Below are 15,899 nucleotides of genomic sequence, written 5' to 3'. Positions count from 1 at the left end.
TTAACAGTAAAATAAGCATATTTTAAAATCTCAATACCTGGTATATCCCCATAAATGACTGGGCCCTATTAGTTGGTCAGATATCAAGTAAGTGTTGTGAGAGGATGAAATAAAATAGTCACATAATGGGTAGTTCATATCTTGGTAGACAGTCCTGTGATGGCTTTTAAACACTGAACACTCTTCTGAATCCATGTACCTTATAAATCCTTCAAATGACAGCTGCCTTCTTTTCCTCACTGAACGAAAAAGAAAACAAAATATTTCTGGGGTGAAGTTAAACTGATGGTTATAACTGTGTACTTTCCATAACTTTTAATAGCCAATTCTGAACATTGCTAAAGGGTATATAGCATAACACTTTCCTGCAATTTTAAAACTCATAACAAACAATATAAATAACAAACATCAGATATGTGCAATTCTGGAATTGAATTGCTGTGGTTAAAAGTTATGACAGGTGATAAATATGTTCTGACATTTTTATTCTTCTATGGGCACCAGTAAGAAGAGTTTGTAGTAGTCCTAATTAAATATAAAGGAAAATATTTGGGGTTTAGTTTTGGAAAGTAACATGCCAGTCAATGCATAAAGAAAATCTTCTGTAGAAAGCACAGGAATTGTTCTCCAAAATGTCAGTTGGAGACTGTCAAAGCAATCTTGCAGAAACCATGATTCCTAGCACAAAACGTCTTCCTCAGTGGTGGAAAGTTCCAAAAAAATGCTGATGAAATAATGTTTAAATTAGAAGTATTTGAAATAAAAATAACATCTGAACAAAATAAGAGACTGCACACAAATATGAATTGCAAATCAAGCTTATTATATTACTGCATCTATGACAAAATATGTTAATTGCCTCCATACCAGCGATAGTCATCCCATTTGTTTTGTTTGTAACTGGTCTAATGACAAACAGCTCCATTATACTGCCAACTGCTGCTCCAATGTCATGCTTCAAATGTAGCAATTTTGCAAATGATATAATCTCAGAAGTTAGCTTTGCTTCAAACATAACCTAGTTTGAATTAGTCAGGGATTTTGCCTAGTTCTGTCTCTAAAATAACCTTATTATTGTCACCATAGTAGGCTAGTGATAATTAAGCAGTAAGTAATCCAAGATTACTTTCTGTTAATGAGAACTTAAAGAGGTCAATGTATACAAACTTTTGATAAAAAACCCCAAACAACCCAAACCCAAAACCCAAAACACTTGCTTGACCTGTTAATTCTGAATAGAAATATAAGAATCACAAATTACAGGTTAGAATTGCAATTATCGATCTTCAGTATGTGCGTAGACCGAAAGTTTTCTATCTGAATGAGAATTCATGAAAATCCCTCTGATAGTAACACAAAGAAAATAAGTATTTCTAAATTACATCATATTTTGAAACTTTTTAGGAAACTTTGCAATATTTTAAAAGGCTAAATGGGAATAGAAAATAAGGATGAAGGCCCTCCAGGCATCATACATATATACAGTGTTGTCTTTAACCACACGAATGTCTTCCTACAAGAAGTCTGTAGAAGCTATTCTTACAGGCTTCGATTGATGAAGAACCCACAGATATCTAAATAATCCCATTTCAGCACCTAAGTAACCTTATCGTTACAGTGTTTTCTATAATATTTACCCTGAAAATTCCTTGCTGTCCAAAATATTTGTTCTGGTTTGTACTATTTCCTTTTTTTTCCCACAGTCTTGTGTGCATAGGAAGACTGCTATTACATTTCCCCTCATTCCACTGTTTTCCAGAAGAGACAAATCCAATTCAGTGCATCTTTCTATTTAGGTTAGGTTTTATTACACTTCTGATAATTTTCGTTGTTCTTTTACAACTTTTTCCATCTGGTCAACTTCCTTCTTGATGTTTGATGCCCTATATGGAACATAGTGGTTATACTTATTGAACTCTACCCTTCCTTTCAATATCATCCAATTGCCCAGATCACTTTGATTTCTAATCTTGTTCCCTAGTATATTTGAGGTTTTAGTGTCAAATCTAAATTCAACTAATTTCTATTTCATCTAACTAATTTCTATTCCATCATCCGGCTTATCAATGATGTAATTGAAGTCTGGATCCCAAAAGAATGCTCAGTGAAAGTGTAGATTGATGTAGCCTTTCATTTTCACTCTAAGTCATGGATGACTAACTTCTCAGAGTAATTATCTAATGAGTTCATTATGTACCATGCAGTTAGTTTGCCTGTTTCCTCAAATTGCTTTTTAGAATGCAAGACAGTGTTAAAAAGCATGGTTTTTCTTCTATCCACCAGCAGTGTTACTCTCTCATAGAAGAAACCTGGATGCTATTTCTTTATGGAAAGTCCTGACAAACTGTTACTCATCCTTACCATCTTAGGGGTGATTATATTCCATTATTTTCCCATTTTTTCCTGGTAATTGACTGGTGTCTAGTTTCTTGGATGTTCCCTTTCTAAAATAGATATTACTTTTGATCTTTCCCAGTCTTTCAATTCATCATCCATTCTCCACAGGTTTTCAAAGGTATTAGCCAAGCTTGTTACAGTCAATTTTCTAAGAACTCAGATTTGTCAACCTGTCTTCACTGGCCTGATCAAGCCATTTAAGCATGTCCTACCCAGGTTTTTTTCACACTTTTGACTGAGATCTTGCTCTGGTCTCATTAATAGTATTAGCCACCCAATTGTACTTAGGTACTGCATCAAGAATTTCCTTGGTCTTTCTTTTAATTAACTTATTTGCAGAAGGACTTATTGCTACCCTGATGATTCTTGATAGTTGCATCTTATTTAATATATTGACCTTTTTGATTTGTTCACATGTACTTGTTATATTGTTTTAAACTTATAGCAATAGGATTAAGATTCTACTTTCTGGGTCTTCAAAAACTATTTTTATTTTTTTTATATATGTTGCTCAAACCAGAATACATTCATCCTGTACGTTTTATCTATAATGAATTACACCAATTGTAAATTCAATTTCTTTGAAGAGAAGGCTTTTCATCAACAGTATCTGGGTTTCATTTTGGATTAATTTCTTTTTCATGTTCTGTATATTTCACTGTGTAATTACAAGTTGGACCACGAACTCCATTTTTTATTTTCTAACAATTCTTACATTACTTTTTTTATTTATCTTTTAAATTAGTGAAAAAAACTAAAAATATTTGTATTTTTATACAGCTTATTACATACCCTTACATTCCGTTGGCTTATAAATTTTCTTCCCAGGTATATGTAGTTGCTGTCCTTGAACTGCAAACAACTAAAGTGTGGCAAAGATGAAGTGGCAGAAAGAAATCAATATATGCGTTGACCACAGCATTCTGCAATGCCTGTTTCCTCACTAAAGGGACCGAGTACAACCTGCAGCCTCACATGGTGGGAGGAGAGATGTATGGCCTGAAGTGGAGGCTAGGAAATGAGGAGAAGAGGAAACTGATCTGAAGCTGAGCCTGGAAACAGGAGAAAGGTGTTTTCCCTGGTTTTAAAAGTGTGTGTGCTTTATTTCCTAATAGCTGAATTATTAATTAAATGTGTATGTTACTTGGCCACCAGGAATACTGAAATGAGTACAAATATATCTGCTGGGAATTTTAGAGGAGAACTCATGAGAAATACTTGCAGTCAGAGAGAAGGGTATTACTCTGCTATATCAGAAGAAGTAAGCTTTCAATAATTGTTAAAAGTACCAGGTAATAATAGCATCAAGGCAGAAACATTGTCAAATAGAATTTAATACTATGAAATTTGGCTACTTAATATCAGACTAAAACATTTATTCTTTAAGTGAACAGTAAGGACAGAAACATTTCCTTGGCTATAGTAAGGATACAGTTTAAGTCAGCTTTTTTATTTCATGCAACTTTTTATGAAATCTGTAGAAGTTTGACTGAGGCCTCTACTCTGTTAAGTTTGGTTTATATTGGCCAAGGGGATTAAAAGTTGTCTCCTGCAAAGGCATGCTCTCTCTCTTGCTCCATCTCTCACACAAAAAACAAGCTTAAAAGAACCTATATCCTTGGAATAAATTGAAGATTTTTTTTAATAAATAGTATTAATAGTATTATATATTAATATATTTTGCATATAAATATATAATATCTCTTTATATTTTTACATTATTTATTATACAATCATATAAATACATTCTAGATTGGGGTTGGAGCGAGATGATCTTTAAGGTCCTTTCCAACCCAAACCATTCTATAATTCTATGATTACTCAAATTCTTTATCTGACAGATGCACCAAGCTTTTTGTTGTTTTGTTGTTCACAAAGTAAGCAAGTTTTTCAAGACAGGATTGTATTTTTGCCCTGGTTTTGTACAGCCTAGTATGAAAGCATAGACAGGAGCAGAGTCTTTGAATGGCATTACAGTGTAGTGTTAGTGGGATGCACCTTCTTATCTTCACTCTGATTCTAATTGCATCCATGCAAATACTGAGAAATGAGCCATGCCTTTTTTCTTCAAAATTAAGAACAAAATGAAGATGTAACAAAATGATTGTGCAGAACAAAAGTGACATTTGGATCTTCTCTATCTGTACGCTAATGTTAGGGATGCACTAAAGGTTATAGATGGACTTATCAATGTACTATATAAAGTCTACTCACTGCTTTCATCTTAATCTTGACATAGGGCTATCAAGTTTAACAGATAACCATTGTTACTACCAGCAAACCAGTCAATCAAGAGTCAAAGTCTGCCATTTTTCCTTTCTGCAATACACAGGACAAGGATATCAGATGAGTCCAATGGATCATCCTGATGAAGAATATTCTACACCAAATTCTGAATAACAGTTACACAAAATGGGTATATCACAATACCTTATGAACCAACTATCATGTCAATCATAACTGGAACTTTCCAAAAAATATGTTTGAGTGGGAGTATTAGTTCACTTGGAGGAGCATGAATAATGAAACTATTATTTCATTCAGTAAGATTATTTCCAATTGCGAGACAAACAATTTAATCACAGATGAAACAAACAAGAATTTGGCTCAGCATCTGAAATTTAAACCAGACATTGAATCGAAAACTATAGAAACTTCAGTTGATATTTACAAATGTGTTTTCTAACTGACTGAAGGGTCTTCATAGTTTAAATACTTTATAGCTATCAACTTTCCCATCCAAATAGATAAACTGTTCACTTAATGAGTAAACATGTTAGTTCTCAGAAAGAGTAGAATGTATTCAGTAAAGCATGTTCTATTTTGAAAGGCAACCTCAGAGAGCAATGGCATAAGGAATCAAAGGTCTTGTAGCTATTAGTGAGTGACTCTTAAAGAAACTCTAAATGTCTTCTGTTTCTTGTTGAAAGAGTAATCCAGTTTCTTCTTTCCACCACAGTGGGAATGATCAGCATAAATCTTCCAGGGTTATTATCCCAAAAAGAAGATTTTCTCCTTCTTGGATTTTATTTTTCTTTATCAGTAATCATTTCCACCCATTATCAAAGACAGGGAACCAAAGGCAACTGACAAAGCTAAACACCTCAGCTTCATGTTCTACTGAACAAAGTAACAGCTTGCAATAAAATTCAGTTATTTTTGATTTCCTTTACTTAGCTTAGCTGCAAATTTTGCCTCATGTTCAGTAAAACTCAGCAGAAATGTTACACCATAACTTGAAGCAGCCTTTTATAGCTGAAGAATATGCATATTACAGATTTAACAAACGTCCACTCATCTCAGAGTTCTCATGATTCAGAGAGGGTGATCAGGCACCTATAAGGATCTTGCACAGAGCTGCTTCTGCAAGTCAGTCAAGGGGACATATAAGTCTTTGGGTTGACGGGGGGGGGAAGGTGTGTGTGTCTTATCACTAAATGACTCAAGTGAGAGAAGACAGTATAATGAGTAGACGAGTAAAATGGCAGATAAGAACCCTGACAGAACTGAAGTAAAAAATGATGTGTAATGACCAACAGTGAGCTAAAGAACAGAATAAATAGAAGGACAAAGAGAAAAGTTAAATAAAGGACAGAGAGCAGAGAAAGGAGACCACCATGAAAACAAAGCAATTGAAAAACAGAAAGAAAAAAATAATAACTATCTAAAAGAAAAGGCTTTTAAAGCAATAAATGTATGAAATGTATGTGGTGAAACAGAGGAACAGGTTACCCAGATTGGTGATAGATGAACAACCTGGTCTGGCTGATTATTGCAGGGGGGGTTGGACTCAGTGACCTTTAATGGTCCCTTCAACCTAAAACATTCTATTATTCTATGATTTTATGATTCAATTCCAGAATTGTTGTTCATGGTGTAAGAACTCTTAGAAGGCATTTCTGGACATATGAAGGAGACTATGGATGTCTGTCCTTAGAGGTTTTCAAGTTTTGACTGAAAAAAGTATTCTGAGAAACCTATTTTAAAGTCTGTTAACCTTGCTTTGAGCAAAAGGCTAGAGTAGCTGCCCTCCAGAGGCCCCTTTCCACCTGAACAGTTCCATGGTTCTGTGATAGCAGAAGTCTGTGCCTAGAGACCTACTCTTAGAAACTGATCAAAGAAAATGGAAATGGCATTTCAGCTTGGGATAGCATTATTAATTAATTATAGCTTTAACCCAAATACCATGGATAATGACATCAATAGACACATAAAGGGACAGATTAATAATCAGACTCCATGCCCGCTGAAGATGCTGAGAATCCACCACATCTGCAAGACTGCTTCAGTGCATCCCTGATATCATTACTAATCATATCCAGCTGAGGGCAAACCACAATGTAACTGTCTAAGTTTTCAGTCTTCTCAGTAGATACATCCTTAGAAGTTGTTTTCATCTGTAAACTCTCTGTTATTAGATTATTTCTACATTTAACTTTTCTGCCATATGACACTCAATTATACCAAGTGCAAAAAGCATGACTGATGGAGAACATTCTATTAAATTGTTGGCTTCAATAGTACAAGATGTAAGTACAATATCAAACTCTAGTAGCACGCTTTTTTTTCCATTTATAAGATCAACTTTTGGCAAAAATCTCCACCATATCAACAATGCTGTACAATTAATGTGACCCTGATATAGGATTAGAATGATCTTGGTTGCAAAATATGCTTTGAACTGCAATGGTTTTAACTACACTTATTTTCACTTTATTATGATTGCGAATCACAGTAGTCAGTAGAGTTATACTGAATTATATTATGTTAAATTATGACATTTTCTAGTCTTCAAAAATGCTGTCATCAGTCTTCAGATTTTAATACTGAAAACTTAAAAAATTAATCCATTATTACTGGTTTAATTATGGTTGATTTCCTCTAAGACAAAGATCCTGTGCTGAACAGACCAGTTGCTAAGAAAATACAATTTCTATTTTTTTATCTTTTTAATCTAACATTTACATTCTTATGAATTATTAAGCAAAATTATTATTGAACACTTTAGCTAAACAAAAAAATTCAGACTGTTTTCCTAATAATGGTCATTCTCATGTTTCAATGGGCATTAAAAAGATTTAGTGCAGTTTGAAGATTTAGTGTTTTGTTTGCAGCAATCTACATGTAGATTTTGGACCAATCTGCTGCAAATAGAAGTAAGAATGATGGATCTGGTAAGTAACGTAAGATGCTAACACTAAGCAATATGCCATGTAAATTTATTGTGCTTTATTAATGGTTTTTGTAGTATTATATTCACAGTGTTTAAAGATCTGAATTTTAAGAAAACCAACATTTTTACAAGTGCTTACAAAAGATATTGTACAACGTACAAAATTATAATTGCTTACATTAGTTTAATTTTCAGTTTGCATTGTCAGATGAGTATTTAAAAATATAAACACAGTCATTGACAGTAGAGCAATAAATAAGAACTAGAAATCAAATACTTAAACTATGCATACCTTCTTCAATGGGTTCATACTTTAAAATTATTTCTAAGGCAGTTGTTTCACAGTTTTCAGTTTCATATTGTTCTTTCTTGAGAAATTCAACGACCTGGTCATGAGCTACAGTTTTGCTGTTTGGAGAGTAAGCACGGAAAAGTTCAAGGAATTCAGGTCTGTGTACAATAGTTCGATAAATTGCCCTGAAGTCTTCTGTGTTAATCATATGTTCCTTCCGCTTGTCAACTGTTTTCTGGGGGAAAAAAAAAAACAAACCAAAAAAAAAAAAAAAAAAAAGAAAAGAAAAAAAAAAACCCACAAAACACCAAAACACCAAAACAGTCAAGACGAAGATATGCAATGATACAAAGATATACACAAAACACTATTATAAGTGGTCATAAGAGCAAGAAAATAGAAAAAAACCACAGACAACAGTGACTGCAATGCATTATCAAATAATATTCTTCTACTTCAATATGCAACTTTTAGATTTGACTTTGTGTGTTAAAAATATTTTATACAAATTAAAATGTACCATATGACATAATTAGCTGCTAAGTATTCACAATAGATTCTATCTAACATATATGCAATATTAAAGCACATTATAAAAATCCTCTAAAGTGCTGTGCAGTAAAATAAACCTGCAGTATGAAAATTAGTGAGTGGAAACTATATTTAATATAATGCCTCTCCAACAGCAGTTTAAATCATATTGTAAATACTGTCAGTTAAATTTGCATACAACATATGGAAAACAGTAATCTAAAAAATAAAATAAGGATGACCAAATTATCATGAGATCAAATTCTTTCAATACACCAATTTAGTGGGTTTGTGTGGCAAAGTTTTGGTAGCAGGGGGGCTACAAGGGTAGTTTCTGTGAGAAACTCCTAGAAGCTTCCCTTAGGTAAAACAGAGGCAATGCCAGCTGGCTTCAAGACCAGTTACAGTTGAAAGTTAAGCCTGGGAAGAAGGGAGGGGTGGCAGAAGTTGGTTTTAAGGTTTGGTTTTATTTCTCTTTATCCTACTCTGATTTGATTAGTAATAAATAAAAATAGTTTCCACAAACTGAGTTTGTTTTGCCATGATGGTAGTTCGTGAATAATCTCTCCCTGTCCTTATCTCAACCCATGAGCCTGTCATTATATTTTCTTTCCCCTGTCCAATTGAGGAAGGGAGTGATAGAGCAGCTTTGGTGGGCGGCTGGCATCTAGCCAAGGCCAACCCACACAGTGAAATAAGAAACACTATTAAAGTTCGAAGACAAGATATTTTATAATAACCTATGACATCGTGTTCTATTCTTAACAAGCCAGAATGTTTAACTGGGATTAATTATTCACACTTTCAGAATTCTTAAACTGTAAGCTTGTTTTCAGAGTTTACAAAATGTTAGCACATTAGTTAATTTCAGTGTTTCAGTATAAAAGCCACTCAAAAAATCAAAAGGGCAAAAGAATTTGAGTAGTTTAACACTTTTTTACCATTTGTGCCATTTACCTTTTTCTCAGGCTTAAAAATCTTAATTATTCTTAAAAAAATCTACAAGAAATATGTAATTGTGCATATGAAATACAGATGTTTCTAACATTTTAGCTTGCATTATTCCTAAAAGTTGCCAAATTAAGAGAAATTTTGGATATTTACCAACAAAACTACTCACAAAAATAAATAAATGGAAAATCATTGCCTCATTTATTTTACTGTTAGCTCATCAAAATTCATCATTATTGTCTCCTTTAACTGAGACTACCAAAGAGGCTACATTTCAGCATCTAATAACATGGCAGCCACTGTGGTTATCATAGCTGCTCCAAAAGTGCCCATAAACATGAAATGGCTTACTTGACTCCTGGCTTTTCTTTGATGAAGACTTTCGATTACTATTAAATAAGATTAATTTTGAAGAGGTACCATAAAACCTGAAATCATAATCATACATTCTTCCTATGCAGTACAGTTCCTATTAAAGACATTTCTGAATAAGTATAACAAAGAATGCGTCAGATAACCAAAACAAGTACAAAAGTGAATTTCATGAGGAGGGGTTCTAGCCAAAAATTTTACAAATCAGTACATAAGTACTTGCTTTGAGTTTATGAAAGACGTTTGTAATGATGATTTTTAACAGAAATCACCATCAAGGAAATAATTCCATACAAATGCTAATAATACTAATTTCATTACTGCTTGAGAAATCCCACACTTAAGGTTGATATCCTCAATCTGATTCTGAACAAATTTAAGGAAACTGCAAATTTACTCATAACTGTTAAGCAGAAAAATAAAATACCAACTTATTTTGGAATTAAACAATATATCGGGACCCTGGCAATGTTCACTTAGGTATTGGCACAAAGTGAAGCTGGGCAAAAAATTAAATTTTCTATCTATCATCTCTGCTATGTCTAGATGAAATACAGGCAATAATACTACACAGGAGAACTTTTCAAGTTAAAGTTATGAAAATCATGTTGATAAAAAAACCCTATTTTTATTATTTTTATTTTTCTTACTTCACATAAATTCTTTGCTATTCAGGAAAAAAAGGTATCTTGGCAAAGACAGACTTGAGAGGAATTATATGAAAATGCATTATACCTTTAAAATCTTAATGTTCATAATTCTGATATTGCTCAAAAGAGCATTGGAGCATTACAGTAAAATAAATTCAATGAGACTAGACAAGAAATAATTAAGATATTCTTTAAAAAAATGTTTTTTATAAAATTGATTGTCATGTATAACCATTCAATTAACTGTTAATGTATAGTTACTGACAATGATGCCAGTTAAGATTTCCTTCCAGACTGCTTTGCAATTTTACGTATTATTATACTGATGAACAATTTGAGCCCCAAAACTACTGAATATACTCAAATCTCTCTCAAATAGCAAAGAATACCTAGCAGTACAGCTATAAATAACTAGACTGTTGAGTATGTTATAGTGTTAAATATAACTAAATCAGAGTTGTTCCATGCAGGTCACTTCCTCATATAGTTACTCTTTTCTCTCTCCACAATTGATCACCTATCTCAAATGTCTGTCAGAAAGTAAAGCAGGTGGAAAATACTGGAAACAATGAGAAATGTTTTCAAGTTCTCATGAGATTCTCAAGGTTGGAAATTCTTTCAATGCAGTGCAAGTTCAAAAACCACAGACAGCCTCTTTAGCAAGGGCTGAGTTCACACCGGTTTTACCTCGGCTAGACAAGGCAGAGAACAATGAGAGGAACAAGACAGAGTAAGGAAATTTTAATGCCTTCCCTCTGCCTGCCTGTCAGCATGATGCGACCTAAAAGTTTCAGACTTGCCGTAACTAATTTTCCTCATCAAATCCAGACAGAATCAGCCAGCTGGTTACAAAATTCTCAAAGAAATCACATATATATAGCCACTTGGCTTCAGTCCCTCAGGAAAACAGCTTTGCCAAACAGCTAATTTGTTAAAATAAGTTAGCTAAAAGGAAAAATCATACATCTTTTGAGGGGACCTGAGGGGATTAGAGGGGACCAAAAGAACACGAAAACCAAAGGCACTCAATTTTGCAGTATCTTCTTGCTTAGGACTGTATCCATTTGATGGTAGTTTGCTTACGTACACTAAATTAACTTATTAGTAAGTCAAATTTCTAGCTGTATCATGTAACTTTCACAGAAATCTTTTAAATTTTGCCATATCTCAAGTCCACATCCTTTTCCAAGTGTTAGAGTGCAATCCCCATCCATTCGGACGTACCTCCTAAATACTTCAAAGGAGAGGTATAGCAAAAAATTGAATTAACAAGCGTGCTGGATCTATGTTGACCTGAAACCTGAGCAGTTCAGACAACTCCATATTGTCCTCCTGGCAAAAGGATTTCTAGGAAGTCACTCTAATGGGTTCTGCCCAGCATCAGACAGGCACGTCTGGGCTGCTTAGCTAGATCACAGAAAGATGGGATGAAACCAGGATGTTTTAATTTTTCTCAAATGAAGCCATGTTACAAAAAAGTTGGGAATCAAGACCTATATATTTTCTATCACCCTACAATATTTTGGTGTGGTGAAGAGTTGGTGCCACTTGGGTGTCCTTGTCTTCTCCCAAGTAACGAGTGATTGGATAAGAAAAAATGACCTCAAGTTGCACCAGAGGATGTTTAGATTGGGTATTCAGAAAAAATTCTTCACCAAAAGGGTTGTGAAGCATTGGAACAGGCTGCCCAGGGAAGTGGTTGGGTCCCCATCACTGAGAGTATTTAAAAGATGTGTAGATGTGGCACTTAGGGACATGATTTAGTGACGGGCTTGTCAGTGCTAGGTTAATGACCGGACTTGATGATCTTAAAGGTCTTTTCCAACCTAAATGATTCTATGATTCTATTCTATGATGCTAATGCAACTACTCACATATCTGTTTTACACAGAAGCAAAAGAGCTGGACGAGACAAGTTATTTACTGATTTTGCAGACCCTACTAGCATGAAATTCACTTCTGAAAATGTTAATTTTTATAAGTCAGCAAAATATAACTGGACTTATAAATGTATTGAATTGCTTCATCTACATATTCCTCACCTTGAAAACATGTTTTACATGTGCGCGATCAAAAGGCAATTGAAATTTTTTAAGCAACTCTATTGTATTTTCTAAATTGATCTTCCCACCCATGAAATCATCCTGAATGATGTTCAAAAACCATGTATGAGAGATCGGGTTAAGGAAACTTTCGGCCCATGTCATTGCCTTTTAATAGAGGAACGAGGAGGAGAAGTTTTATTTTTTTTAGCCTGAAAACTTCCACTTTGCTATTTTCATACTCTAGAACATCCTTGTCTTTTGATTTCTGAGAATGTAGAAGTCTCTGAGGCACAAAGGAACACATTTTTGCTCTGTGCCCAGAGACTCTGAGGACAAAGGGCAACAAAAAGTGCCAGAGAAAGGAAAAGGGAGGGTGTGAAGGAAAACAAGGGGTGGTCAGGGTGAAGAAAGAGGCGCAGTGAGAGGAGGAAAACGCAGGGAGGCTGAGGGGATTCAGCAGCTGCGGGCAATGGTGGGAAGAGGAGCACCAACAGCAAGCATCAGCGAGGACCAGCACTGTGCCTACCCAACCAGCCTCAACAGCCCAGGCTGGACCAGGCCAGACCAGGCTGCACTGGCTGCCACAGGCCCTCTCCATGCAGGCATAGGCTGAGCACAGCATAGCCAGGGAGGTCACACAGCAGCAGTTGTGGCAGCACAGGGAGAGGAGAGGAAGAGGAAGAGGTAGAGCAGCAAAAGGAAGAGGAGGTACAGCATCAGGAGGATATCTGTTCTCCTCCATGGTGGCTCTGCACTGCCTGCTCAGGTTCTCTTCACTGTGGTGGTATTGGCAGCATTTGGCAGGACATCACCTTGGCTTGGTCTGGTTCCCGGCCAGGCCCCCTCCCTGCCCTTGCAGCCCCGTTGTTGTGCCCTCCTGGCACAACTCCCAGCACTGGAACCCTGCCTGCGCTGCCCCGGTGACGCTGTGAGGTCACAGACTGCAGGACCCTAGCTCAGGCCCCTTCCCAGCACACACCCTCCCCTTCCCCTGCCACCATCTTGCACCTTTTCCCTCCATCATGAAGTGCCCTCCCCACAGCTGCAGTCCCCTGCCCTTTGGGTCACCCTTGCCCCCAGCATGTGCACAAGGCAGGACTCATGCAAGCCAGAGAAGGCATCTCTCATTTGTAGCCTACTGCGCCAATCTCTTCCTGGGGAGTTCGGCCAGGTTGTCCGAGACCTCTCTGCTCTGGTGCAAGATGAGCAGCTGGTGAGGCAGGAGGCTGCCCGCATAGGGGCCTGTCACAACAAGAACAACTTCACCCCCATCCAAATAAATGGGCATACTGTGCTTCTGACCCACTACAATGACCTGGGGGGAAACCGCTTCTTTGACCCTCAGGACAAATTCTCTTTTGAGTTTGACCATCTGCGTGGGGTCACCAGAAAACCTCAGCTGCATGGGGTGATGCTAGATGAGGGGGAACTGTGGCGAGAGACCCTCCACAAAGGCTTGAAGGCGTATGTGAGTTGTCACTTTCCTGTAGGGAACTGCTGCGTGTTCAAAAAAAGCCTGGGGAAGAGGCAGGTGCTTGTCGCTTGCATTGAGGCTCATCAGTACCAGCCTTCAAATCACTGGAACAGCCTTTGGAAGTCAGACTGGACTTTTGCCCTGACTCCATTTACCACTCAAGTTACAGGGATCTTTCTCCTCCAGATACACTACTTCAAAGATGCCAACCTCCATGTGACTGTCAGCAAGTCTGTGAGTGATACTCTAAATACGATAGACCAAAGTCAGTTTGCCACAGATTTTGTGAAATTTCTGAAAGCTGAGGACACCAGGTTTCATACTGCCATTCTGAAAAACATCCAGGCTTTCTCAGAAGATATATGGGGGAAAAAGCTACGGAGGAAACTCCCTGTTACTCGCTCTTTTATCAACTGGAGTAAACTATTGAATGATCATCATTTGAACACTAATGTCTCCAATACAGAAATGCCTCCAAGCTTACTGAAACACAACATTTGATATGGTGGCCTAAATTAAAAAAATAAAAAAAAAAAAAAGGAAAAAAAGAAGAAGACAAAATGGGGTTGCTTAGTTGATTTATTTTGGGATTACTTGGGAGAGTGCAGAAACCATCATCAATCACCACTTTGAAAATAATTCATGTCTGTAGTTACTGAAAATAATTTGTTGTATTTTTAAAATTTTCTTCATGTACTTTTCAACTGCTTCTAGAGTTACTAGAATGGTGAAATGCCAAAGTCAGTACAATGCTACAGGCGACCCAGCAAGCAAACTCTCACTCTCCTTTGTAATTTTACCCAATATTATATTTACTTACGTAACTTCATATTATACATATGGTTATAAGGAAATTGGTAAGGAAGGTTTGCAAAGATATTGAGGCACTATTTCTAGATTTTTCTGAATACTGAAATGCAGGAAACTCGGCTTTCAGACTTTGCTTGTGCATACCACTCTATATACACAAGAGACATGCCTAACATACTCACATGAACAAAGGGGGACCCGTACACAGGAGAAATAAATTTGTTATTCTATAGTGCAAAAGATATTTCAGGACTGACCAGGGATGTGTGCTCGTTGTTTCAGCATTACAGAATAAAGCAATGCTACTTCCCCTCTCCCAGTGTTTATTACAAATGCCAAAAAAATGTATGTGATTTTGTTTTACTTTCAAACTATGACAGTGATGTTTTGCTATCATACTTATTACAATAAATGAAAAGACCACCACACTTTCTGTGTTCTGTAAACATACTTTTTAATTAGAGTTTTATTTGAAACAGTTTAATTTCAAGCTGTAAACACTAAAATTTCTAAAAATATTGACATGAACATTTAAACATTCTTACAAATGTTAGATGTTTTTAATGTAAACATAAGATTTTGCTTTTGTTCATCACTGCTGGTGGCAATTACATTGTCACATGGGTTGAGCATGCCCTTTTGTAAATACTGATCAGTGGCTTTACTGCTAAGACTAGCTATGTTTGCTTTCATTGTCTTTGCTTAAAAAAATAGTATTGTGGGTTTAGGGATAACAAACATTGTGCAAAAATGCCATATTCAGATTACTCCTCTGATACAAAATGAAGATTTTGCACCTGTACTCACACCTGATTTGGGAGGTTCCTTACTCTATACATCTGGATATGATAATTGATTGCCAAGAGAAACCAATAACCAAAAGATGTCTGATATAAAACACATCATTCTCCATCATTCTATATCATCCATGACAAAGTCATATGCTCAATATTTATTAATAACCATACTAATTTACAAAGCCTTATTGCAGATGAGGTTGTAGTGTTGCAAATATTTGAATGAAGCTAAAAAAATGAAATATTTGATATATACTGAATTTCTTCAGATTTGCATGGACTAGAGCACATTTTTTCATGTGGTTGTTCATTATTTATGGTCACTCAGCACAAAGATTCTGGGCATGTCATATGAATCTATGTGCAGAAAAGTGCTTGTTACATAGGGTTTCTCTCCTGCAAGCAGA

At 35.9% G+C, this 15,899-nt stretch overlaps 2 protein-coding genes across 2 annotated transcripts in view; one reads left to right on the top strand and one right to left on the bottom strand.

Moving 5' to 3' along the window:
• The window catches only part of PLCZ1 (phospholipase C zeta 1), a 52,716-nt gene extending 39,563 nt beyond the window's left edge, over positions 1-13,153 (bottom strand). Inside the window, exons 1-4 of the mRNA XM_030479184.1 lie at positions 13,140-13,153; positions 12,409-12,532; positions 7,863-8,097; positions 38-239 (exon numbers count right to left, since the gene is read on the bottom strand). Coding sequence (XP_030335044.1) covers positions 38-239; positions 7,863-8,097; positions 12,409-12,532; positions 13,140-13,153 — 575 coding nt within the window. The remainder of the gene's footprint in view (positions 1-37; positions 240-7,862; positions 8,098-12,408; positions 12,533-13,139) is intronic.
• A 339-nt stretch (positions 13,154-13,492) lies between these two features.
• On the top strand, positions 13,493-14,386 carry CAPZA3 (capping actin protein of muscle Z-line subunit alpha 3). Its single transcript, XM_030479583.1, has one exon. It carries the CDS (start codon positions 13,493-13,495, stop codon positions 14,384-14,386), a length of 894 nt encoding a protein of 297 aa, XP_030335443.1.
• Positions 14,387-15,899: the final 1,513 nt, after the last annotated feature.

The sequence above is a fragment of the Strigops habroptila genome, chromosome 3 (genome assembly GCF_004027225.2).
Source record: "Strigops habroptila isolate Jane chromosome 3, bStrHab1.2.pri, whole genome shotgun sequence".
Classification (NCBI taxonomy): domain Eukaryota; kingdom Metazoa; phylum Chordata; class Aves; order Psittaciformes; family Psittacidae; genus Strigops; species Strigops habroptila.
The sequence above is the reverse complement of the archived record's forward strand: the minus strand, read 5'-3'. Positions and strand labels throughout refer to the sequence as shown.

What these genes read in the sequence shown, in the direction of transcription:
- CAPZA3 (XM_030479583.1), top strand. Translation starts at nt 13,493, where the DNA reads ATGTGCACAAGGCAGGACTCATGCAAGCCAGAGAAGGCATCTCTCATT.